Genomic DNA, 27,129 nt, shown 5'->3' with positions numbered 1-27,129 from the left:
GCTACCAAAACCTTGCACCAAATGGAGCATACAAAAATTCCCATGAACCATACTAACATTTGATTAAATATCGAGAAGCAAATTGCTATATTTTCTAACAAAAGTGTCGATCATAAAGCGCCATTTTTTTTTCTAAATCGAAAACTAGTGTTTATGTATGGGTCCAAGCTAATTTATGAGGTTCTTAGGTATTTAGATGAGTAAATGAAATGACTGTTGGTGCTCCTGCAGTTATTTTCAATAGAGAACAAAAAAGAACTCAAGGCTTTATATATATATCATCATCATAGACGAAGCCAACGGGCCCTGGGAAGTTGCAGCACCCCTTTGGAGGAAATTTCCTGTTGCCTTGAAGTCCACCACCTATGTCCAATAAACGTGGAAGGCCTCTCACCATTTGAGAAACTTTCCACAGTCTCCATTGCCGCCAATTTATAGTCTCCAACACCATTTATTAGCTTAGATTTGGGACTACCTGTCACCATGAAACCGTTATCCCAGTCCACAATTTATAGAACTTGGGTTTGAATGGAATTCTTTTTGGTGAGCAGCAGTCCTTAGTGGAAGGAATTTGAACATAAATTATCTTTTTTCTAAAACAATAGGATGGAAAAAAATGCACACATTATCAGCTTCTTCGATTTCTTTGTTTCCATTTTCTCCGTATGAGAACTCTTGCGGGCGTGTATTTAGTCCCACATTAGTTATTTGCTGAGTAGATCTTGGGTATTTATATAGGATCAAAATATCCAAATAATATATTTTGGTTAGCCATTTATTGTTACACTATAATTAATAAATCCTTACAGGTCGGTCTCCATTTTGCTATTGACCATCTTTGCTCATCAATTAGTTGTTAGTTGAAGACATAATTATTCGATTAAGAAGGATGGAAGTTTTATTGACAAAATGTAATCCAACATACCAATTGACCAGATCAAAAGAGTATGTGGCTCTCCAGCACTCTGAAATTTCAGCTCTTTCTTCTTCAAAGAAATAGAGTGACAAATAGTTAATGCTCTTGCTATGGCTGGCTGGCTGGATGGCATGGGACCATGAGATGCAATAATGTTGACAAAAGTAGACAAGTGTGATGATGATGATGATGAGAGTGCACAAATTAATGGCATTAGTTTTCATTATCCTAAGAACATGTTTTGACTCTCTAAATATTTCTACTTAATTATAAAAATCAAGGTCCCACATTTGAAGGCATGATAAGATACTTCCCTTAGCGGCCACTACAACTCTAACAGCCCATCTCTTTGGAAGGCGTTCCCTTTCTTTCTTGAGTGCGGCACGAGACTTCACCACCATAAAAAAAAAAAACGGGCCGTGTACGGGAGATCAGGAACCTCCGGCGGTTGTGACATCCCCATTCAAGCATCCGGCAAAACCAAGCCACAACCAAAGCTACCAAACCCTAATTATTCTCATCTTATGCCATAAATCCATTTGTTTATGGACAAGTTAAGCCTTTAGTCGGCGGTAATCAATAGCTAATCTTGTTACTTTCTGTTTTTTTTTCGATTTCTTGAGGGTGATGGGAGGTGTCGGGTTAGCTGGACGGTCTTGATTGGACTTAGCTGGCAGTATCCGACGATTTTGGCATGCTTGCGATACGAGACAAGAAAGAAAAAAAAATTAGGAATGGGTTTAGTGGGTTAATTATTGTTTAGCAATGGGTTGTTGTTCTTGTAGTTGCTAATGATTTGACTTTGGTGTCATGCCCGTTTGTCATGCACTCAAGGATTCAAGCATAGAAGCATTGGACCCATGTATCCATTGATTATTAAAGAAATCAAGCACTATGCTTCATGGTGTGCTTAGAAAAGTATAACTGTTGTGACGAAACTCAAGTTGAATACTTCCATTGTCAAGCTTGACACCTTCAAACATGTTCAGCTTGTGGGAGGCTCACCAACCATGGCACTTGGCTCTTTGTCTCTATTGTATATTATTTAAGAGCCAAGGAAGTTTGCTGATGAACAGGATTTCACCTTCTATTTTGTCTTTTCATTGCTGGTAGAAGATAGATAAAGATAAAAGCTAAGATACGTGATGTTGCAATTTTATGTTCGTCCAAACCATGATGCTTTTCCTACTTATGAATTGACCTCTTCGAAACTTAAACTTTTGCCGACATCGAAGGATCAATGTTTTCAAGGTGGTGGCCATCTTACGCACCTAAAACAGACAACTACATAGGATAGTGATTTACGTTAGGGACCTTTCCTGGCGAACTTCATGGAAGCAATATTTTTTTCTCAAAAGCTAATGGAAATTTTGTATGGAAATATAGTCTTCTTGAATTGGCTAGAATATATATGTGAAAATGTTTGAAACAAATGAAGACTGTGACAAATAAATTGAAGTAGTTTTCATTGATATTCTAGTAATTCTTCATACATTTTCTATCACTCTTTTATACAATATTCTCTTTTTATATTGTTGTAAGAGATGCTTCTAGCTATCCATCCTTTCTCCCATGCTTCGTGAAGCAGCAAGCACAACAAATACAATACATTGTCTGTGCCATCCACATCATAAATGACATGTACGTTGGAACCTATTATGGTTTTTTTTTGGCTAAAAAAAAAAAAGAAAGAGGGAGGAGAGGAAGACCTCACCCACGTAGAAACCTCTAGAAATTATTCGATGTGGGTAGACAAGTTTTACTCATACCCTCCCCACCCGTAGGTTGCCCTACATGTGAGTATTGTTAGCAATATATCACCCAACTAAGCAAATAAACCTAATAATTGCAATTAATAGAAATTCTTAAAAAAATAATACATATATATATATATATATATATATATATATTATTCAGTATCAAAATAAATCTATTTTATCACAAAAGAAATCTATTCTAGCACAAAATAAATCTATTCATTTAATAAATTCAAATCATAAAATTACAAATCCTCAGCTTCGATCTTAAAAATCTTAAATTTACTAGGCATCTCATCCTTGGTTTTAATTAGGCAGATATAACAGAACTTGGATAGATTATTTATGAAGGCCACAAAATATCTGTTACCTTCTCTAGAAGTTCTACCAGAGTCACAAATATCACTATGAATCAACTCTAATAGATCCGAATCCCTATTAACATATTTAAAAGGCTTTCTAGGGAGTTTGGCTTCTACATAGATTTCACATTTCTCATGGTTCTTAAGATCACTTTTTAGTATTAAATTTAGGTTCATTAGTTGCTTGATTGTATTATAATTTACATGACCTAATCTACCATGCCAAATAGAAGAAGGCTCTATATTCATGATCAAAGGATTTTTATTTATTGAAGGAACTATTACGTTCAACTCAAACAATTCTTCACTTAGGAATCCTTTTCCAATAAGCATTACACCATGAGAAATTACAACTTTATTGGACTCAAAACAAGACGATAATCTTGCTGGACAAGTAAGGAACCACTAATTAGGTTTCTCCTAACAACCGAAACATGTTGGATGCCGTGTAGGGACAGGACTTTTTCAGAAGTAAGCTTTAAGTCTACACGTCTCACTCCTAGCATACACACCTCCAAGCTGTTTGTCATGATCACAGCTCCTCCATTTGAGACATGGTAAGAAGAAAACCAGGAGCGATCCGAATAAATGTGAATACCAGCTCCGGTATCAATCCACCAATCAAGTGCTTGTAAAGGCATGTTAACTTCAGGAGTGAAGGAAACAAACCTGAAAGCAGTATTAGAGGAGCCAGCGCCGGACGTTACCATGTTGACTTGAGCACTGGTTGTGCGTGGACCTTTCGTCTTGGATTGAAGAGGTCCAATCTTCTTATAGAAGCACTGGGGAGCCAAATGGTTGGTCCGACTACACACATAACAGAAACGAACACCACCTTCCTCTTTCTTCTTCTTCTGCTCCTGGGATTGGATAGGTTTTCAATTGTGGTGGTTAGGGTTTATAGGGTTGTAGGGCTTCTTTTTGTAATGTTTATTTTTGAAGGGTCGGTTCTGATTTTTTCTAGGTGGAGCCTCTACATTATAAGCATTGTTTTTGTGTCCAATAGAGGTTTTACTCTTGAGCTTATGTTGCTCTTCAATTATAATCGAGTTCAAAACTTGGGTTAGGGTGAGACCTCCTTGGGTATGGCTTGGAGTCTTAGCAAAATCAGACTAGAAATTGGATAGTTCATCTATCAAATAGGCTACCTGGAATGATTCATCCAAATCGGTTCCATTAGCCCTAAGCTAGTGGATCAGGATTTCAAAATCATTGATTTGGTCATTCATAGGCTTTGAGTCCACTATCCTAAAGTTATTGAAGTTGGAGGCCTTGAACATCTTTACCTCAGCATCATCAAGATCATATTTGCTATCTAGGGTGTCCTAGAGTTCTTTGGCACTCTTGGCTATGTAATAAATGTTATACAACCTTTCAGAGATGGCACATAGGATTCTATGAATGCAATGATAGTCATCTCATCAGATGTCCTAGAGAGTGTACCGGTGGAGGCAGAAGGTTCAGTGTGGGAGGAGGATGAACTCCGATTTGGGTTTGGATTTTGGCGAGTAGCAGGTCATAAAGTAGTTGGGTTGGACCCATTATCAACTTTAGTAGTGCTCTCACCTATGGTTGAGATCAACCCTAATGTGGTGAGCTAGAACCGCATTTGGCTCTGCCACCTCCTAAAGTTATAGCCATCAAATTTTTCAAGTTTGGCACTAAGGTGGTCACTAGTGTTAGAGGCCATAGATTCAAGATCATAGAAAAGAGACAGAAACCTGAATGAAGGCAAAAAGTTTATGTCAATAGATTGCACTATAATTTTTATTGAATTTTGAATGTTTAGTTGATATATCCAAAAAATAATAGCCAAATCAGCTCCAGATCGGTGGTGGAGCACTAGGCTCACTTAAGTACCAGCCTTTCTTAGACACGTATACTTTTTTGACAAGCTTTTCTTTGACACTATTAGTTAGTGAATATAATCACTAGAAATCATACAAATTTAATTTTTACAAATGCCTAAGTGCAAACTTAAATTTGTTATTATGGATTAATCAATTTCCAAATTTTTTGTTTGAATTTTTCAAGTTAGTAATAATTAATTATTAATTTAGTGCTAGCTAGACAATTATTGTATTTGAAATCTAATATGTCAATTCAATAAATTATATATTAGAATTGATTTATTGCCTTATTAGAATAATTGATTACTAATTTTGTGCTAACAAATCAATTATTGTAATTAAAATCTAAAATGTCAATTTAATAAATTATAAGATTTATTACCTTATTAGAATAATTGATTACTAATTTTATGCCAGCAAATCAATTATTGTAATTGAGATTTAAAATGTCAATTCAATGAATTATAAGATTTATTATCTTATTAGAATAATTGATTACTAATTTTGTGGTAGTAAATTAATTATTATAATTGAGATCTAAAATGTCAATTCAATGAATTATAAAATTTATTACCTTATTAGAATAATTGATTACCAATTTTGTGCTAACAAATCAATTATTATAATTGAGATCTAATTTATCAATTCAATAAATTATATATTACAATGATTTATTACCTTATTAGAATAATTGATTGAGATCTAATAACTCAATTCAATGAATTAATTATTATGTATTAAACAATTTCTGAATTTTCTGTTTGAATGGGATCTAAAAATTACTCATTGAGGAGTCCAAATGGAGGTATGATAAACTTCTTGGAGGTTAAATAAATTATTACCTTTTTAGAATGATTTACTGAATTAAATATTACTAACAAAAAAATAAACAGAGCACTTCTTTGGATTGTTAGTAATATATTACCTAACTAAGCAAATAAATCTAATAATTGCAATTAAAAGAAATTCTTAAAAATAATAATATATATATATATATATATATATTATTTGGTATCAAAATAAATCTATTTTATCACAAAAGAAATCTATTCTAGCATAAAATAAATTTGTTCATTTAATAAATTTAAATCATAAAATTGTAAATCTTACGGATCTACTAATATTAAATTTAAAATAAAAGTAAGAGTAAATAGCCTGATTGAAGGCAGGTCGAAGTACGTAGACGCTGTCCTAAGAAAGTGTTTGTCCCCACATATGGGTCTTCCGGCAATCCTCCTCAGAGATACGATGACCCAAAACTTCTTCTTCGGTACATCTCGGAAGAAACTAAATCAAATCCGATCGAACTTGCAGATCCAACGAAGAACGAAATAAAAAAAATAAAATAAACTGAATAGAATTGCAAAAATAAAAATCAGAAGTGGCCAAGAGGAAGAATTTTTCTCCAAAATTTTTCTAGTATTTTTCTCTAATTTTTCGTGCCTAGAATAGAATGAAATAGGGGATATTTATAGGGGTATTTGAGCAGAAATTTTTTGGTCTTTTTGCGGACGCACCCGTGGTGATTTCATGAACGCCGGGCATCTCACGAAATTCAAACACGCACGTGGCCGAGTCGACGCCCGCGCATTTCGAACTTAGGCCACTCCGATGGAATCTTAGCCCCGTTCCATACGTGCTACCACCACAGTGGTAACCTATTAGGGTCTTTGATATATACGTAACACTCACAATGTTTGCATGCCATGTAGATGTAATATTTAAAATATTTACATGTAACTAAGCCTCCCTTTGCTTCACAAAATAAAATAAAAAATTTAGAGTAAATGCTGACACCTATATGCATTTGCAGGCAAACGATGGTATGTATAGGCAGAACACACACACATATGTGCTTATAAATGCAACTCTTATATACACAATTCCTGCATGAGTTGTCAGCTACATATAATCCACCATTTTAAAACTTGGTGTAAATTAACAAATGCATACACAACATTTTCTACTAAAATTCCTGAATCACATATTGCCATTAGGAGTGGTTCGTGTATGAACAAGTATTTGATGATGTGGTTTATTTGAAAGGTGATGTATCACATAGGTATAAGTAGTTAACCAGATATTTGACTTAAGTGCTTAATTAGCACTTAGCTAACCAAATGAAGTGCAGAACCATCCATGAGCAGGCTATGAAATTTTGTGACTACCGTTTTAGGTCTATTTTTTATTATTTTGGCAGAATTATTTATAACTGCATATTTACAATACAAACGTGGTAATCAATTGAATCTTTGATTAGCATACTGGCAAATGATTTTGTAAGATTCGAAAACATCACCTTCAAAGTATAGCTTTCAAACTATGCACAGACATGGGTCTTCATTATAGCCCTTGAACTATATGCCAAAAGTCCATAGTCTCTAAGCTTCCACTTGCACCAACATTATTGGATAGCTTCATTTCGTCTAGTGTCTCATAATTACACTATTTAAATGTCTATGAGTTATAATTACAACTATAATCCAATCATGATTATAGCTCTGAAAATATGTCATTTTTCTATAGTCAACTAAATATACCAAAAATAATTTTTTAGATATTTTTTTTCAAAAATTATATTTCTAAAAATAAATGCTTTTCGCGGACCAAAAGAGCCTATAGACTATAGTGTAGCCAAAGTCATTCCAATATGTTCATCAAATGCCTTGCGTTTCCAAATTCAATATATAATGCTATATTTTTAATTTAATATAACCACGCGTGGATGACGTACCAAGATGTTTGCAATATTTTTTTATCGCCGATATGCGCGACATGAAGTCGTCAGCAACAGGCGCTGCCACCCAGAAATTAAATTGGCGGCATTTAATTAGATTGCCGCTGCGGCCCATCGTGCGCGTCCCCGCCTACCGTACGTACCTAGAGTATAACCCACCGGAGGCCACAGATCCAACGGCCCAAATTCCACCATCACCCAAATCACCGCCATCCCATCACCCAATTTTCCATTGTACCTCGACTACACTCTAAGAATTTTTATAAATTATAAGGGTGTTATAGTAAATTAATATTTCTGGTGGAGCAGATTAAATACTAGTCAGTGTTGACTGCTGAGAACATCACATGCTCCTGCAGACTATTTAAACCACTCGAAAGCAACTTACTAAGCCAGTAACATTAGCTTTCAAATCCCTAACTTTTCTGTCTCGTTATGCGGAATTTATATGGTAAAAATGGTCCAGAGGAACAATTTAATTGAATTTCTAAATATAATCCCTGTTCTCAGCTCGAGGTGTCGAAGGTGAGGAGGGGAGAAAAGGAGAGAAAAAGTCGGGATTTTTCTCTCTCTCTCTCGCTCTCTGTTTTTCGATCTTGATTTTTTTTTTTTTTTCGAATCGAAGAGTGGAACCCTTGTTGTTGGATTCTAGAGGTTTCGGCATCTTCGGCGGGGTCTCCGATGGCGGAAGGGAGGAGGGGCGGAAGGCGGCTGCGGAGTGACGGCGGAGCGACGGTGTTGGCGGGGCGATGAAGTGCAGGAATCACCCCTACGAGCTGGGCGTCGGCGTCTGCGCCTCCTGCCTCCGGGAGCGCCTCCTTGCCCTCATCGCCGCCCAGAACGAGCTCCCGGCTGAGAACCACTGCCAGCAGCCGGACCTCCCTTCCCAGCCACCGCTGCCGCTGGTTTTCCCCCGATCTGGCTCCCCCTACGTCTCTCACCGCCGATCCGTCGGATCCGACGCTTGCCCGGCTTACGGCCGCCACTTCAACCACCGGTTCTTCAGTACTCCCCAGGTAGGCCCCACCTTCGACGCCGCCTGCGGCGGCTACTCGGGCGATGCGGACGAGGGCCGGCGCCGGATCTCCGGGCGTTTCTCCGTCTTCTCGATCCTGTTCCGCCACCAGAGATCGGAGGAAGCGGAGAGCGATCTGGGGAACTCGAGGAGTTCCGGATCGGGCTCCTGGTTCTCGGCGCTGATCCCCCGCCGCCGGAAGAAGAAACCGCGGAGCTTCTCGGTACCGGAGGCGGCGACGGGAAGGTCCCGGCCGTCGTGCCGGGCGTCCGATCGCGGAATGTCGCCGGAGATAGACGACGACGAGGCGGATGGATGCTCTAGTGGGTACTCGACGGAATCTTCGAGCGGGTGGCGGCGGCCGACTCCGACGCCGATGCGGCGGTTCCCGGCCAGCTCCTACCACTACCACGGCGGTCGCTCCGGCGTCTCGAGCTTCGCGGTCTGCCTGAGCCCGCTTATAAGGGTGGGCCACAACGGCCGTCGGGGGACGCCTGCGGAGTCAGGGATGATCTCCGGCGAGCTCCGGAGCACGGGGAGCCGCCACCGCTGCCGCCCCTGGTCGGCACGCGGCGCCTCTCTCGGACCGAGCCGGTCTAGGAAGCTGGCGGACCTCGGCCGGTTCGATTGACAGGTTTGCCCTCGTCCCTCTTCTCTTTTACGCGGTCGACGACTTCAAATTTCCATATTTTTTATGCAATTTGAAAAAATATGTATATACAAATCAGAAACAAAGTTTGACGGAGGAATTAAATGAGTTCTAATGGGTTTTTTTTTCTTTCATTCCGAATATGTTAATTATTTCAATTAAGATTTTTATTTAGACATTTAATTCTCTTGCATTCATTGGGTTTATTTGGTGAAAGTGTAGCGGCCGTTATTACAGTTTGATAGAGTTTGGCACGGGACATGCTTATGGTTGTGTATGATGAGAAAGGAGTCTATTTAATGGATGGCCGAGATTTACATGTAACTTGCGGTGACATGGTGACATGTCATCGAGAGTATTTAATGGATGGCTGTGATTCTATGTAAAGTTGTAGAAAAGGCTCTGGAATCAAGAGGCAACAACGAGGTTAGGAAACATGGAGGCTCATGAACTTTTTAAGGTCTAATAAGATGAAGATGTTTCACTTGGGAGATGGTTTTCCTTCTCTGTATTTCATGGAGATCTCATGATTCACAGATTAATTATATCATATCCATATCCAAACAATTCCTTAATATTTATAAAATAATATGTATGTATGTATGTATGTATGTATATTTTTGCATCATTAATTTGCTGTTAAAATGCTGCAATGATGGCTATGGACACACAACTTCCGAGAAAAAACAACGTTGTCATGATGGAATTTGCTGAAAAAGAAAATGGATAACTATCATACAGAAAACATGATGATTGCTAAAATCTTTTCCACTAGACTCGTGGTCTCCACGTGCCTCGCCCTGTGCTCTCACTTTTGGAAAAAAGGGAGAAAAAAAAAATCATACCAAAGAATATTTAATAAAAATATACTAACAAAAAAAAACGACAAACAATTTCTAAGAACTAAGCTAATAATCTGCCTATACCTAAGTTTTTGAAACATTTACTCTATTTTCGTAGAATTGTTATCTATTTTAATTTGGCTTATACCAGCAATGTAATTTGGCTTGGTCATTCTTCATTTAGTTTAATTATTCATAAATAATTGAATAATTTGTGTTACTTTGAGTAGTAAACATTATTCAAAGGATTGAATGGTCGGATAAAATTTCAATATTTCAGAAGATATTGTAGCATGAGCAGTTTTGGTGAAAACAAAGTATTTGTAAGTTTAATGTAGTGAGCAATGCTACCGTAACTTTAAAAGATTATTCATAAAAAAATTACTCAAGTATCTTGCACCAACCAATTTGCTTCATGATGGCATATTTCATGATGCCAATTCTAAGGCACCAATGAGAGTACGCTACATTAGCTGAGTAACTTTTAGGCTGATATTTCTCAGTTACTTGAGCATTTTTGTTATGTAATTAGTTTTGTAATTCCTTTTCTCCTTCCTATGTAACGAGCCAGTGCCGTGGGCCTTAATTGAGAAGGGTGAGTTGGTGCGAACGTTAAAAGGTGTAGTGGGCGCGTGGCACTCTGACACGTAATCACATGGAGGTGGGACCCGCGCATTTTCTGCTCACTGAATCCACCGAGGGCGCCTCGCTTCCGGGACTGATGCGTCTCCATTCGGCTTCATGGAGGCTTACGTGAGATGTGGCGGAAGATGGTTTTTTATCATCATAGAGTGCCTTTGCTTGATGATGCATCTTTAGAACGAAGCAGATGTCAATGCAGGCTTGTATTACCTATGTACCGATCCATTTTGATAAATAGAAGAAAAAAAAATCTCATTATCTAGGATGGAGCTAAGGGTGGCATCAGCTGGTATCATGTATACAGGATGGATCTTGAGGGTAGACTTTATTGCTGTCAAAAATGACTCAGCCATAGTTGTTGGATGGATCCAGAATCAAGCAGGGACAGCAATCGTCCACCTGCTTTTGTATGACATCTTGAGGAGCTTGAGGGACTACGTGTCTCTGCTGGCTAGATACACATCTATAGAGAAGTTAATGGAGCGACGAACTTGATTAACTCTTATGTCGCACAGTCTTAGTGAGGTTTTGTGGATCAATATATCATCCATCCTGCTATTGTTCTATGATATTTGATTTTCTGATTTTGCTGGATGTAATTATACTAGATATGTATAACTGTCCGTCTCATAAGAAAAAATTATAACTTCCATGCAATTAGATGTTAATTTAAAAGATCCAATAGCTCAGACATTCAATTCAGTAGAATTGCTAACATTTTCTTTTGACAAATAAATTAATGACTTCCGGTAAACCTAGTTTTTCACTAATACGATGTTTACTGACAATAAAATAACATCGTGAGATAAAATTTCTTGAAAAAAATATACATGCGCATACGCATGCGTATGTGCGTATGTGTCTATATATACAGAAAAATAGGATTATTCATTTCTTTCTACTTGCGCCAAATACGGTTTTTGTTAACCATTTGTCCCATCTAAAGTGTAGTAAATCAGGGTTGCAGTGCATAATTAACTAATTCATTAAAAGTGTTTCACCTAATAATATTGCTAAAATAATATATCATTCCTCGTGCTGCCAAGAAACACCGAATTGACTGCCTATATTATTCAAAGCAACGACTGCTAAGAGCTTTGGATCAAAGAGAGGGTATCTTTTGCTCTCAAGGTCATAAAGATTACACGCGGACCAAGCTTAGCCGGAGACTTGGTCACAACATGTCCATGTTTAGAGGCAGCTCGTCACCATCTCGCTGGACTGGGGGCGTGGAACAACATAAATACTTGCCAATAACTTCGACACATTCACTAGTGGTTGTGAGTTTGAGAGTCTTCTCTCACAACAGATGAGGAGATGGATTAATAGTTGAGAATTTGGGGAAGTGATCATTTTTCTTGGGTCTTTGCAGCCTTTGCCTGCAAACAAGAGGAAGCGGAGGCGGAGCTCCTTTTGTTCGAGAGATATTTTAGAGAGTGCGAAAGAGTTATAGATAGATATTTAAAGTAAGGCCACCGGCATCATGCAAGATAGGGATGGCAATAAACCGGATAGTCCATTATCTGATATTTATTTTGTACTTACCTCGGGGCGGGGCAAAGTAGAATAGATAGAGTCTCATAGTGGGATGGGGTGTGTAGAGTTAGACAGATCGGATCGGCTCAAGTTATAGTAAATATTTTTAATATAATTTTTTTTTCTACCTCGAGAAAAAGATTTGCGAAGGGATATATATATATTCAGATTGGGTTTAGAACAAATTTTACTATTATCTGTATTTGCTTTGGATCCATTGCGAGTTGGATCAAGTCGGGTATCCAATAGGGCAGAGCAAATTGCCATCTCTAAATAGAGATGTTTATTTTTATTTAAGGATAGGATTCCTTGATAGAGTAAATTGTGAGTAAAATTGAGTATTGTTATTGATGACATGGTTTAAATTTTCTGCAATAACTAATTGAAGAGTTGAATTTGCAAGGGCTTCTCTGCAAAAATCGTTGTCATTCACCTATAAATACTTACCAATATATTATTTTTAAGGATACTAATTTTTTTCACCTGTCGCGAGGAAATGTCTCTTGTTTCACGAGTTGGCCACCAGAACAAGACCATTCCCTTTGTAGAACTACACGTACGAGGCAATAGAATAGGGGTTGCACACACTGAACTTAAGAAAAAGAAAAAGAAGATCATGCCACCTAATCCCTTGATATTGGTCTCATCTTTTTAACAAAGATAGATATGCATCCATCTTTTATGTACTAAATAGAATTTATTTTCATCTGAAACAAAGCGCAAGCTGGTTTGATTTTGATGCCCTTCAAAATTGAACTACCATCTCCATCCATAAGCGCCAGCCTTTATATTGTGATAAAAAGTTAATAAGAAAGTTAATTTTTACGATGTCGAGAAATACATTTCAAAAGTATACAAATAAATTTTTTAGCACAAGATTTTAACAAGTACATTTTTATTTTAAAATCTCTATCATATACAATAGAAGTTCCTAAATAAGCTGCCTGACCATGAGACCTTCATTTGATTTCTATCGAGCAAGCTCTATAGTTGAATTTTATCGATCCATCGAAAATGTTTTATGAGAAATATATGTTGAAAGAGACTCAGCTCTTCTTTTGTCTCTACTCTTGCTTCAGCTGTCTACATGAGTAATTGGGTTTTATCCGATATAATCAGCATAAATTGGTGAGCAATAGCTCTTCTTGAACTTGTGATTTTGATACAGAGAATTTTTCGGTTTAGCCACTTGAAGAGTGGAGATCTATGTGAGGGATTAAAAGTAGGATATCTCCCCATCTATTGTGGACCATAGCATGTTTGGTGTATTATTTCTTCGGCCCCTCCAACCCACATATGCTGTTGCCATCACCAACCCACTCATCTGATAATGCTACAAATGAAGTGAACCTGTCATGATGGTGCATTTGAGTAATGCAACTCTTTCCTCTTTTTGTGAAGTCAATGGATTCTCTCATGATTTCTATAGTGCCATTTTTCCAGCATTCATGTTGCTGATGATTTCAAGATTGAAATTGGAATCCAAGCAATCATTTGTAGAATCATGAGATAAAATCATTTTAGATGAGAGGATATCAATTGCCAAGGTATTTGTTGCTAATGATTCCAGTGTAACTACAGTTCTGAGGAGGCTAAAACAGGATCAGAATTTCATGTAGTTGTTGTTGGATGGCTTTTCAAGAAATATTCTTGGGGAGGATTCAAAAAATAAAAGTCCAGCCACAATGTTCACTTTTCATATTTATGGCATAAATAAGAGTTGCAGAGGATTTGGCAAATGTTCAGAAAGAACAGAATCTTTTTCTCAAAGAGATTGAAATCACAAAACAGACATGAATCATCATAGACCCATGCATCATTCATCCAAAAACAAACATGGAAGGACAACTACTACAAACAGAAGCAACTATGACAACAATATCAACAACATATGATGCCATCAATGTAAGATCCCCATGTATTTTGTATGGCATAAATAATTTGCGAGAGTTTGTATAATCCAGGTATTGATTTGTTTCAACCTATTTCATTGGCATGTTCTTTAACTTGTGAAGGGGTTTTTTGAAGTCAATACCATCCCTTTAGCCATGTAGTCTGTTTATTGAATATTCATGAATAACTCAATTACTTAGAATACTTTTGGAGTTCGTAGAATCATCAGTATGGTAAAGAACAAAACTATCAATCTGAGATTTTTTTTTTCTTTCTAATAATTCAAATACTGTCACCAGAATTTATAGGCTGTAGACAGCCGATGCGAGGGCCATTATTTCTTTGTTTGTAAGCCTCCTTTTCCTTCTGTTATTGTCAAGAAATGCCTGCATGCTTATTCTGGTAGTACGAAGAAATATTATTGCATCCGAACTCGCCTTCGTTCAGCCAGAATCTAAACATCGCGGCGTATGGACCGTACGCGATCGCGGTCTATGGACCAAACGCGATCGCGGTCTATGGACCGAAAAATCGCGGTCTGTGGACCTCGCGTTCGCGGTCTATGGACAAGAAGACGTTGCTTCCAATGCAGCAGACATGGCGGTCTATGGACACCGAGATCCGGTCTGTGGACTGTACGGGATCGTGGTCCGTGAACGGGACAAAATAGCGGTCCATGGTTCTATGGACTGGTCCATGGACCGGACAAAAATCGCGGTCTGTGGTTCTATGGACCGTACGCGATCTATGGACCGGACGAGATCGCTGTCGATGGACCTGAAGATATCATGGTCTATAGACCGTACGCGATCGTGGACCGTACAAAATCGCGGTCTATGGACCGGGCGAGATGTGGACATTGCGGGCTACGGAGCGTACGTGGTCGACCTTGCGATCGCGATCTATGGACCGGAACACCGCCTTCCAGGATCAGAAGATATTGCGGTCTATGGACCGGACGCTATTTGGGCCATGGGCCGTATGCGGTCCCGGTCTATGGACAGGACTGATCGCGGTCTATAGACCAATTTAATTTGCTCCACATGAAACCCGATTTTCCATTTCCATTAGTACAACCGTACAAAGAACCTGGGTCTTGACTCTTGAGGCGGTTAATAACAGCGATCCCGAAAACCCACGAAATTAAAAGCGTCTCTCCTCGCCTCTCATATCTTCTTCCACTCGCCCTCGCAAGCCGATCTCCATTCCCGACGCGGTGGTCACTTAGTTTCCCGCCCATCGGCCTCCGGCCTCTAAAAATACCGTTCGAATTCCTTGCCCAAGAAATCTTCCTCGCTCTCTCTTCCTCCCCGCCCCCCTTCCCTCCCTCTCGAGGCTCATCGAAAGGTATCAATCTCTATCCTCTCGGTTCAGATTCGTGTCACAGTCACCGGACAATTGCTCTTTCGTTCTTTCGCGGGATTTCCGGTTTTTGATCAATTCTTTGTGGATTCCTGTGTCTATTGAGGTTGTCGTGATGGAAATCCGTCGATTTCTTGGTCAGTGTTCTAATTTGGGAGATCAATAGGATCTCCAGTTGCTGATTTCTTCTTAGTTTTCGTTTTTCTTTTAATTGGCGATTTTGTTCGCCCCGATTTCGTTGGGTAGGAATTCTTGTGACTTTTTTATTGTTTTGTTTCCATTTTAATCTGCGAATTTTAAGAAAGAAGGTTAGTTTTCCAAGAGTTTGATGTGATCCTGTTGTGTTTCGCATGTTCTAGGTCAAGAGAGCGATTGGATGTCTTCTTGGTTTCTAAATTAACAAAGCTGTTTTTTTTTTTTTGTGTGTGTGTGGATAATAATTGTTCCTGTTCTGATTGTGCTACAGATCTTTGAAACCCTAATTGCTTGTCCCATTTCTTTTTAGATTTGTATATGAACTTCTAATCTTAGGCTGCATCAATAGTTATGAATGGAGAACTTTCATGTGGAGCTTAATTCTTAACTGTTGGGTGACTTCTTGTGAGAGGCTGCTCGTTGCTTGTAATTCAACCCCCCGCCCCCCCCCCCCTCTTCTCGAAACCATTTGTGTCAGCTTCACTTGCACACCATCTTCCCCTTTGTTGTCTCCCTTAAATAATTCAGAAGATGAGCGGTCAAACCTTTCCTTGGGAAACAGTTAGGACACCATCTTGATCTGTAAGTTACCATGTAAACTAAAAGGGGCTTCAGTTTGATAGTCATCAAAGTATTGAATTCTGGAGCAAGAGGTGGCGAGGGATCTAAAGAAAGGAGTACAATGATAACCTAGTGGTAGTCACACAAATAATGTCGTATGTACAGAAGTCACCCGATAAGGAATCTGTTGTTAGTAATTAGGTGCACCATCCCAGCAGTGTAATGTTCAGTCATGCAAATGTGAGATCAGTATATATGGACATGTTGGTGATGCCTATTGTTAGTGCACCTGAGTTTTATTGACCTCTATCTTCTGAATGAACTAATAATTAGATAATCTGAGGAGAGCAAAAACACTTGAAGATAAAATTCAGATGAAAGCTTCATATATTTTTATTTTAGATTATTAATATACATTCAGAATTATTTTATCTGTACTCTTTTATTCTATCCTACAGTACTGAGATAGCACTGAATTTGTCAAAAAATGAACAGCATCTTTTTCTTATCTCATTCAACCGTGTTGTCTCCTTTTTTTATGATGCTTGTTAAATGCATTTTAAGATCCCTGAGCAGAAACTAGTTGACCCAAGAAAGCATTATTAGTTAGTTCCAAGCCAACTGACCTTACCTTTAGGCAAACTAGGTGAAAGTCAAACATCTGAGTATTTGCCTAAGCAGGTTAACTCACTTAGGCACCTAAGCATTTTTCAAAGTGGGGCCTAAGCTTCTTTGGAACTTACCTGGGTCACCTAGGCAAGGCAAACCAGCATAACCTTGAAAAAGAAATTAAATTCTAGATCATCATTGAAAATCAATCTTAGAACACTAAAGATGAGATCTGAGAGCTTTAATATATAATGTTCTTCACCTTGTTCATACTGGACAGTGTGAAGTATGACAAAGAGGACAATAATGTGTATGATGATCGAATATGTAGGTTTCTGAAGATTCAATAAGAGAGGTCATGTTGCCATAAGGCACTCAACATTTAATTGGGGAGAATTTATTTGCTTCTTCTTCTATTTCCACTATTATTCTCCCATTTCCTTGTGCTACTTGTTGGTTCATGCATTGCACATGCACAAGCAAAATCGATAGTTTAACATAAAAAAATTCCCATAAACTTCCCCATAAAAAATGCTACTTGTTAGTTGAAGCAACATCTCAGCTAGTTTATAAATAAATTTCTTTCAACTTCTGTAACCAAGACCTGGGTTTTGTAATTCTCATATCAAAACATACAGTTTATTTCTACTTTTTCCTTTTTATGTGTGCATATGCTACCTATATACAATCTTTATTTTATCAATTAGTATGTTAACAGAATATAAATTACCACACATGGCTAACATGTAGAAAAACAAATTTTCTTTTTAATAATGTGCACGTGCATGCATGCATGTGTATGAGATAGAAAATGCTAACAAGTACACCTTTACTTCTCTTGTGCTCCACAATGTTTTGGAGAAGAAAAAAAAGTGAAGGACAAAGGTACAAGAGGGATGTGCATATTATAACCTATGGAAAAACTAAGCTGTCGTGACTTAGCAACCGCCTACTGATAAAGTAGGTAAGGGTTTCAAATCTGATTAAGACATCTAGTTGACAGGATTATTTTTGAACTTTAGTTGTTGCAAGAAACTTGACATTCCACTCATGCTGAACATTTCTTGAGAAAGATTTCAACTTGTTATTGTTAAATTTCTTTACAAATTTTTGGTTTTTATAATTTAGTGTTCTTTATGCTGGTGAGCATTGATGAATTGCACGTAATAACATTCTTACACATTATTGCTGTTGCAGGTTTTTGCCTATAAGCATCTTGGTCTGTGTCCCTGGCCTGGTACAATGGTTTCCTTTGAGATGAATGATCGTAAAAGTATGAATTCTGTGCCTAATGCATGTCATAGTTTATTCTTTCTGTCACATGCTTGTAGGTGGTGTAATTTATTCATGATTTATAATCATTCCATCTTTTTCCTTATTTTGCTACAACTCACATACCCACTGTACGTCTTAATAAAAATTGTTTTCAAGACTTTAGACCAGCTGGAAGGAAATAATTTATGCGTAATTAATTATGATGATATGTTTCCCTTATTAATTGTTACTTTCTGTTATAATGACCATTATAACAGCCAATATTTTAATATCCATATATACCCAGTCTGGGCTGAAATGTCTATGTATGGCTGTTATTTCTGCTATAATGGTGAGCTCTATTATTTGGGGATATTGGTGTTATAGAAACCTTGTGTTGCACATCTTGTTCCTGCTTCTCTGTCATTCAATAAGGTGGTTCATCTTGAGGTGAGGCATTTGCTCCACATACAAAATTCTTCAGGTCATCTTGTTTTTGAGTTTAAAGGAGTTGAAGAAATCTTCTGAAACAAACACTGTACCACCGGGCCTCCTAATCCATTGATTTCCAGATCAGCTTGGTACATCAGAGTTAGTAAGAGTTGCAAGGAAGGATGTAAAATATTTAAGATAGGTTAGGAAGGATGTAAAATATTTAAGATAGGTTAGGAAGGATGCAAAACTTACATTCTCATGATCTCTCATGTTCCACAAGTAAGTGAATAATGCAAGCAATTTTATTTCTACGCATAAAAGGGATTCAACTCATGAATATTAATGTCAGCTGCAATAGTAGACAGTCCAGAGAAACCAGAGTGCACACCTTGAATTTAATATTCACGTCAAAAGAGCAGTGCTAGTGAATGGCCTGCTTCAGGACAATATACTGTCTCAGCTACCCCTACATTGCTGCCCTTGTCCAATCCATTAGTTACGAAGAACTTTTCTCTTTTTAATTACCTGTATCTAAAACTAACCTTCTTGACTAACATATCTGTACAAACAAACTAAACGAGTCCTTTTCTCCAAGATATCATCCCTTTGGAGGAAGTCTGCTTGATGCCTACCTATTGTCCTAAAACTAGCAATACTTAGTGAAGAACATGCAATATTTTGAAGATAAGGAAGTATGTACATAGATCTGCTTAGCCTTCCATTTTGTATATTTATATCCGTTGTTTGCAACATGGGGACCAAAATGTTGGAAGACATCTTAGATGCATCTATCCAGAAGCCCAACAATCTTCTGATTTCAAGCCTTTTGGAATGTTGTCTCTTCTCTCTTACCTTCCTCTTAATGCTGTAACTCCTCTTTTCATCTGTACTCTCTTGTAATTATCTCTCCTTAATAAGTTGGGATGGGCTTTTGCCCTCCCCTTCCCCTAAAAAAGGCAATCCTGACAGACTGGCATAGTTCTAATTACATCTCCTGATCTTGGTGGTTGTCATTTTTGATCTGTTTAATTGCTTTAAAATATGTTGGCACTCCTTGTAGAATGTTCATGTGAAAGGCTTTTGCCGTACAAAATTGCTTTTGGGAATTGTAAAACAACCATTTTATATGCATCATTTGAGGACCTAAATAGATTTAGATTTAAGGTTAAATGTAGCTTAAGAGTTTGCTTATAATGTTTGCCCTTTGACACCCCTCTTCTCATACATTAGAAAAATTTTGCGGATTGTAATCTTCAGGCAAAATTGAGAGAGCTTGCATCTTATTTATGTGCCTAACAGTCATGTCAATATATTTAATAAGCCTCATTTCATTATGGAGTGTTTACTAGTAATGCTTGTCTCTAATAGCTGTGCTCCGCTCCCCCTGTTAACCTAATTTATCAGATAATTTTCGGATTATAATCTTCAGGTAAAATTGAAAGATCTCCCTTATTGTTATGTGTTTGACAGTCATGTTAATAGGTTTGGTAAGCCACATTCAGTATGGAGTATTCTATGCAATGATGTTTGAGGGAGCTTGCCTCCTTGTTATGTGTCTGACAGTCATGTCAATTGCTTTAATAATCCTCATTTAGTATGGAGTGCCTTGCATTTTGGTGGTTGAACCTTTTCAATATATTAAGCCAAGTTCTGGGTAGTGTAAAAAGGGCAACAAGCGGATGCATCATTTAATACTTTTTAGATATACGTTGAGTCTTAATATGATAGAAAACCTTCTCATTCCGAAATTCTTATCTTAATAGAAAAGCAAAAGAGTGGAACTAGGGTATAGGCTTCATATTTCCTTTAGAGGTTTTTCACATGCCTGTCTACCCTATACAAATGGTTTTGTGTCCATGAGTGCAGACATCACTTTAAGCTCTATATTCAGCTAAGGAATGGAGCCAGAACTAGGGAGAAGTAGGAGGATTGGAGAGGGTGTTCATTGTGTAATCCAAAGATTTTGCTGATATCACATATCATCTTTTAAATGGCTTGCAGCATAAACAGAACTGCAAGCTTCAAATTCAGCGAGGAGGTGAATCTAGGGATACTCATTATTTCAATCGAGATTTTCTTCATTATCAAAGGTCACCTTTCAAATGGCTCGCAGCTATGTGGTTGCGTACTCAAGTTAAACTCAATAAACATGCATGTACCTCCTGGTGTATAGTATGCCATTACAAATGCATCTCTGATTCATGTACAAGATATCTGATGATTATCATAGTTGGGCATCCAAAAGGCCCTGTAGTATGTGGACCTATCTGTGCTATCTTAACTTTAATATCTTATAGGTATATATTTAGAACTAAAGAATTACAATGTCCTAAATACATTGGAAAAAAATGGTTTGCGCGCTTAGAACCAAAAATAGCTGTTACAATATTTTGTTCTGGATGTCTATTTTTTTCTTATTTAATAAATGCGAAACCCATCTGGGTTCCTTAAGTTGTACTTCCATGCCATTTATAAGATCGAATTTAAAGAGTTCCTTTTTTTTGGTTTTTAATTAAGAGAGACAGTTTGATACTATAAGATCATCTATTATTGTATGCTCATGATGTTTAAAGGATTAGCTGCAGCTGTCTCCTAACCTTGAGTTTGCATATGAAACAGAGATTGGACTAGGACTGACAGGGTTTGGTATATTGTTTTCATTTTTGGGAATCATTTTCGTCTTTGACAAGGGACTGCTAGCAATGGGGAATGTAAGTTTTATCCTCATCTATTTTCATGCATTCTATTTTATTTTTCTAGTATTGTTTTCCCTGGGGAATTGATACAGTGCATTCACAACCATCGGGTATTTTTTTCCGTGGGCTGTATCAGATTCTCTTCCTGTCAGGTGTCATGTTAACCATTGGACTGAAATCCACCATGCAATTCTTCACCAAGCCGAAAAACTACAAGGTTTTTGCTTGTAACATGAGTCAACTTATCATTTCACAAACCATTTTGTTTCAACTTAAATGAATACTGATTTGACAGGGCACAATCTCATTTGGATTTGGTTTCTTTCTGGTCCTGATTGGGTGGCCTGTCTTTGGCATGATCTTTGAGTCCTATGGTTTCATTGTTCTCTTCAGGTTAGTATATTCTTCTGCCTCCTCTTTGAGCATGGATGACGTCATAGGTATTAGCATTGAAAAATTAGGCAATGCCACTCTTTTCTTTCAACTCTTGAGCTTTGCTAGGTAGCTGGTGAATATGGAGCCCGCTTCTCTGATGTTACATGTGGATGGTGTTTAACTGACCAGAGTTTATGTTGATGGCTGGACACCACCACCTGATGCTTTTTTCTATTTCTATTTCTTTTTTCTTTTTAATTAACTTTGTTACTCTGGAGTGCTGATTTGGTTTGTCTGGCAGCGGCTTCTGGCCTACTCTTGCAGTTTTTTTGCAGAGAATTCCTGTGCTTGGCTGGCTATTCCAACAACCTTTTGTGACATCGGTAAGATGATGTCTCCACATGCTTTCACCCTGGGAACTTACCTTTTGGGGTTGCTGTTTGTATCCAAGCTTGTTTATTTTTGAAAGTTTGGCCAACCATTTCTGTTATTTGTCTTTGTTTCTTGCCCTGCAGTTCCTTGATCGCTATAGAGGCAAACGTGTACCCGTGTAACAATGATCTTGTTGCAACACAAAGTTCTTTGTAAGATAGCAGTCAACGTTAGCTGTTAGACTATTGATTTTGTTGAACTCTTAACATGCTATGTGCAGTATCCTGCCGCAAGTGGGTTATGTTGATCACTTGGCATTTTCATTCTTTGTAAGATAGCCTATCTGTTGGGCGTCAAATATCATACAGAATTTTTTACATGCCGCTCCTATCAGCTACTCACTGATATTTGCTTTTGCGGCTTTGATTGTAACTGCTTGACATCTTCCTGCTTCACCCAGGAGATGGTTAAATCAGAGAAATGTCACAATATTTGCTTCATAATCGGTGGTTGTGCTTAAACGGGTGTGTATATGTGGATAAATGTTGCAATATTATTGGCCTTCATAATTGGTGGTTGTGCTTAAACTGGTGAGTAGCTGGTATCTTCTTTAATTTAGGAAGATACGTAAGGAGGTGCAGTTATTAGCCAAGGTGACCAGGTAATGGCCCTATGGTGTATATAATTTCCCTCACGGGAAGAGGAGAGATTTGTCAAAGTTTGTGCGCAAAACAATATGTGTCTGTAAGTTGGATATGAAAAACAAATCTTAATTAATGATTACCGACAAAAATGGTTACTCGCTAAATGTTTGTTTTTTGGTCGCGCTTCAGGAAAGTTACCAATGCTTTTACCACGGAAAGCAAATAGAAGAAACTCCCTGGTTGCTTGTTTCTGCTGCCTTACTTTACTGAAAGGTCTAACATTGGAGCCCTTGTTGAAGCATTGCTTGATGTTTCTTTTTTCCATAAGGGGGGAAGTCTAATGGTTTGCTGTTGCAATGAACTATGATACTCTCATTGCCTTTTCATGTGCGCTATAAAATAATGTGCTAGATCCTAATTGATAAATAGCATGGTGTCGTACCCTTGTCTTCATGATGGTATTGTTCCTAGAGCAGCATCTTTACATGCAAGGTCTATGGGCCCTCCTCTTGTTAGTTGCATGCTATATAAAATGGATATCTTATGTCTGTCTTGTTTCGTTGATGAGATGAGCCCCACAAGTCATGCCTCCGTGGAGATCACGCATCCCGACTCATCTTTTTGTGGTATCTCCGACTAGCCAGAGACCGTGGGTTCCGCGCATGCAGTTTTCTTTACTCGCACTCCATGGTCCACGAACAACGCTTGAGAGCAGACCAATCTTGATTGGTTGGAAAGTTTTCAAAGCAGAAGCTACCCCTAAATCTACCCGACGGCTGGTGCTTTCAGAAGAATTTGTGGCGGGACCCACGATAAGAGTTCCATCAATGTGCTCTCAGATGGTCAGCTAAGAGGTCTAATATTTTACCTGACATGCAACAGCACAAAAGTCAACCACACTTGGTTTATTGGAGGTGGGGTGAGGGGATTGGTAGTAAGGCAGAGAGAGAGCACCAACCATCGCCAACAAATGTGTAAATAAAAAAATTCCATGCAGCATCCCATGACATCTTTTTATTTCCTCCCCTTAAAGGCAGCGTCTAAGAGTATTATTGTTAGTAAACCGGGAACAAAACAGGACTACATCATTCTTCTGAGAGCCAATGATCCAATTGGCAACCTGACTGGCTTCCATGTATGCGTGAGAAAACTAGAACTTTGCCAAAATTTCGAAGCATGATACGGCAGCGAGACGGCAATATCTAATGAAGGGTTGGGCAGAAGTAATTAAACTTGGAGATGAAGCATACAATTTTGTAGGACTTCGTACAGGCAGATTGTTACACCGTTTGCTATCCATTGAATTATGTACGTAGTATCTTGGAATAGGCATTCCATCAACAGTTCCGATTGTGGTGTGAAAAATATGATATAAGAAGTAAAAAAAAAAAGGTGCCAGCGAACCTTCCTAGGAGGATTGTTGGGTAAACCATCCGTCCTTATCATCCAATTAAACAAAATAAGAAGAATATATACCACAATATAATTATATTTCTAGGAAAGAAGCCATCGTAAGGAACTTGATTCTAGGCCATCTTATTGCGGTATAAACAATTACATCTTTCTATATCCTCTTAGTTTATCCTCACATAATTATCGAAGATAGGACGATTATAATATGAATGGAACAGTCACCCGAGGAGGGCGGTGATGCCCAGGGCAATGACGGCGAGCCCGAACACGTCCTTGTTCTCCTCCATCAACGGCGACTTGATATTCCCATCTTGGAAGCTATCCTCGCAGTTGCCGGGGGCGTCTACTGCACTACTAATCCGTATATTGGCATCCTTGTACTGGCCGGACTTTATCGCCTTCATGGAGTCCTTGAGGTCGGATATTGAATCCGAATATACATCCTTGCAGGTCAGCAAGCAATTCTTCATGTAGCCTTCCATCGGTTTCGCCTTCAAAAGCTTCTTCACCATAGACTTGGCATGCATCGTTTTGGCCTTGAACAGCTTCACTGCAACGATCGCTAGTCCTCGCACGTCGGAGTGATGGCTCTTGGGCACCGATGCAAGGGATTCTACACACAGAGTGTAGTTAAGGTTGGGATCGCCCTTCGCGCAGCGCTTGCAGGTCTTGAGAATTATATCGGGGTGGGTGGCGGCCACCATCGGAGAATTGGTTTGGTTGAGGAGGAGGAAGAAGAAGAAGAGGGAGAGGAGAAAGGAGGTGAATTGAATCATGGTTGACATGGTGTGTATGAAGCCTATTTTGTTTTCTCTCTATGCATGTATCCAAGTCTATTGCATGGAATATTGGCCAGAGAGAGCGAGGAGAACAAGGAATATGTGAGGGAGAGGAAGAGGAGCAATTAAAAAGTGGTGATAGGCTCAAATGGCATGAGGTTGGGGAGAGTGGTGAGATACGGATGGGTGTCGGCAGCGATCTAGAAGGGGAGTGGGGATTTCTCCCTCCCTATGGTCTGTGATCCTTCTGATTTGAGCCGTCCAATTAATGAGTTTGGTGTCACATGATGTGCTTCCATATAGATGCTTTAATTAGAAGGGAGAGAAGGGCTCCTAAGCGTAGACTTCAGGAAATCAATATAGAGGAGTCTTCGTCAAGTGTGCAAGCAAAGTAATTATGTTTCTAAGGTGTGGTAGGTTTGGGAGCTGAAGTTTATTTGGGAGAAAGATATCCAATGAGTTGCACGCTAGAAAGATAGTAACCACTCAAGAGGGTAGTAGTGGAGCAATCTTACGTTCTTAGAAGACTTAGGTCGCCTTTACTCAAATTGGTTCTTGATTTTAGGTATTACCCAAAAGCCGTCAGTGGAATGGGTAATGATCCATATATCAAAGTCCAAGTAGTTGGAGTTGGAACGTAAGGTGAAGGAGGCTACGTCCAAGTGGTAGAACTTCTGACAACGATATTGGTCCCACTTATAGTGTTTGAATATAATTATTTTTATGATCTTGGACATATCTATGATATTACAAAAAATATTCTTTGCCTGTCGTATTTGTCTTGATGTATATTTGGAGTGCCTTTTAAAATCACAACTTGGGGAGAAGAAAGCTGCATTACCCAGAAGAAGATATTGATGGATGTAGATGAGATCTCTGTAGATTTTCGCTAGATCTGCGTGAGAACCCAGTGCATCTTGACAAGATCTTCGATGGATCTTGAGATCTCAGATGGCTTACGAGATTTGCAAATGGGCTGGCTCGGCCTGCTCAGGTCCAGACAATACTTAAGCCCTGTTTGTTATTAAGGCTGGGCCAAATCAAACATATGCCAGCCTCACCCAAGACAATAGGTTCGAGTTGGGTCTAGGTGCAGATTCAGTGTAAGAGATAAACACTTAACCTTTCATTTTATCTCTAAAGAAAACTAAGTGATAAAATGAATAAAAAGTAGATAACTAAGAATATAGTGTTAATGTGGAGTAGCACCATTAATAGCATTGACAATTATATAATTAATGCTAATTGTGCTTTTCGCATGAAATAAAATAATATTCTCAGTACACAACTCATAGAGCTTGAATCATTGAACTTTGGTTTGGATGGTACGACTTCTTACTTTCGATCCGGTAGAGTATTAATGTTCACTTCGGCCTTCATTATGCTAAGCCGTGGTCCCACGAGCATGGACTTGGTTTGTCGAGGGGCTTGGGCTTTGTTAGGGCAGAAGGTGAAAAAAAAAAGAAACAAAGATAGATCGACAGATGGAAGGGCTAGAAATTTCAAGATTATAGGAGTTGAGTAACCTGGATTGGACTGAACTAGTCTAGATAGAAAAATTATGACCTACGCCCAGCTTGGTTCATTAAATAGGCCATGTTTTATACCCAAACATGAACCAGTGATCTAAAAAAATGGGTTAAATCAGGCATAATTAGGCCAGTTCATGACTTGACGCAACTCGTTTGGGTGCTAGTTTTGACAATAAACCAATGGATATTGGTAAGGATTTGGTGGATTATTGTGAATCTTGCCAATATAATGGTTGACGGTTGTAACAATATTTACTAAGTGAATTTTAGATAAGTTGGTTCAATGCTGGATTTGCTTCAAGTTCAAAGTGAAATTTAGTAAGCCTCATTGAATATGACACGGCGATCACTTGGGATAAAAGGTTCTGGGTTGAAATTTCAACCAGAATTACAAAGTGTATAGCCTATATGGTGCTTGAATGGATTTGTATCCTTAGTTTCTTGCATGAATTGCAATATCTTGGGATAAATCTTTGTTCACGAAAAAGTGGACAGGTCTTTCTTCACGTAAAAAATTAATATTTTCTCACCAAAAACCTTATGACAGAAGTTCTTTTATTGTCCGAGTTAAGTCCTCTTACCAAATAATCAAACAACATCTTTGTAAATACCAAATACTAAAATATCAAATATTCCAACCCATTGCACCATATACACCAAAAAACACAGGACTGGAATGGAACCAATTAGAAGGTTGTGATGA

General features: G+C 38.4%; 2 protein-coding genes and 1 pseudogene across 5 annotated transcripts; 2 read left to right on the top strand and 1 right to left on the bottom strand.

Moving 5' to 3' along the window:
* Positions 1-8,140: 8,140 nt before the first annotated feature.
* Positions 8,141-11,275, top strand: LOC103706403 (uncharacterized). 2 transcript variants are annotated; one of them, XM_008790491.6, is made up of 2 exons: positions 8,141-9,271; positions 10,700-11,275. In XM_008790491.6, exon 1 carries the CDS (start codon positions 8,372-8,374, stop codon positions 9,266-9,268), a length of 897 nt encoding a protein of 298 aa, XP_008788713.3. In that variant the 5' UTR covers positions 8,141-8,371; the 3' UTR covers positions 9,269-9,271; positions 10,700-11,275. The 2 variants fall into 2 exon arrangements, with proteins under 2 accessions (XP_008788713.3, XP_038970813.2); XM_039114885.3 differs by lacking the exon at positions 10,700-11,275 and adding an exon at positions 9,509-9,777 and having other exon boundaries at positions 8,144-9,271.
* Positions 11,276-15,268: 3,993 nt separating this feature from the next.
* LOC103699539 (vesicle transport protein GOT1-like) lies at positions 15,269-22,579 on the top strand. Of its 2 annotated transcripts, none has more exons than XM_039114883.3 (7): positions 15,269-15,546; positions 18,124-18,199; positions 21,235-21,326; positions 21,448-21,528; positions 21,607-21,704; positions 21,988-22,069; positions 22,202-22,579. In XM_039114883.3, exons 2-7 carry the CDS (start codon positions 18,169-18,171, stop codon positions 22,238-22,240), a joined length of 423 nt encoding a protein of 140 aa, XP_038970811.3. In that variant the 5' UTR covers positions 15,269-15,546; positions 18,124-18,168; the 3' UTR covers positions 22,241-22,579. The 2 variants fall into 2 exon arrangements, with proteins under 2 accessions (XP_038970811.3, XP_038970812.3); XM_039114884.3 differs by lacking the exon at positions 15,269-15,546 and adding an exon at positions 15,567-17,890.
* Positions 22,580-24,214: 1,635 nt separating this feature from the next.
* On the bottom strand, positions 24,215-25,041 carry LOC103706404 (putative invertase inhibitor pseudogene; annotated as a pseudogene). Its single transcript, XR_016398676.1, has one exon. The product of XR_016398676.1 is annotated as a putative invertase inhibitor pseudogene (transcript).
* Between the last annotated feature and the right edge of the window lie 2,088 nt (positions 25,042-27,129).

Source organism: Phoenix dactylifera, chromosome 16 (assembly GCF_051530095.1).
Source record: "Phoenix dactylifera cultivar Ajwa chromosome 16, Ajwa_hap1_PhDact_Kaust_v1.1, whole genome shotgun sequence".
NCBI classification, from domain to species: Eukaryota; Viridiplantae; Streptophyta; class Magnoliopsida; order Arecales; family Arecaceae; genus Phoenix; species Phoenix dactylifera.
The sequence above is the reverse complement of the archived record's forward strand: the minus strand, read 5'-3'. Positions and strand labels throughout refer to the sequence as shown.

Coding starts and splice junctions, on each gene's coding strand:
- LOC103706403 (XM_008790491.6), top strand. CDS start 8,372: ATGAAGTGCAGGAATCACCCCTACGAGCTGGGCGTCGGCGTCTGCGCC.
- LOC103699539 (XM_039114883.3), top strand. CDS start 18,169: ATGGTTTCCTTTGAGATGAATGATCGTAAAA. Junction 21,327..21,447: donor GACTGCTAGCAATGGGGAAT/GTAAGTTTTATC, acceptor GGGCTGTATCAG/ATTCTCTTCCTGTCAGGTGT. Junction 21,529..21,606: donor CCAAGCCGAAAAACTACAAG/GTTTTTGCTTGT, acceptor CTGATTTGACAG/GGCACAATCTCATTTGGATT.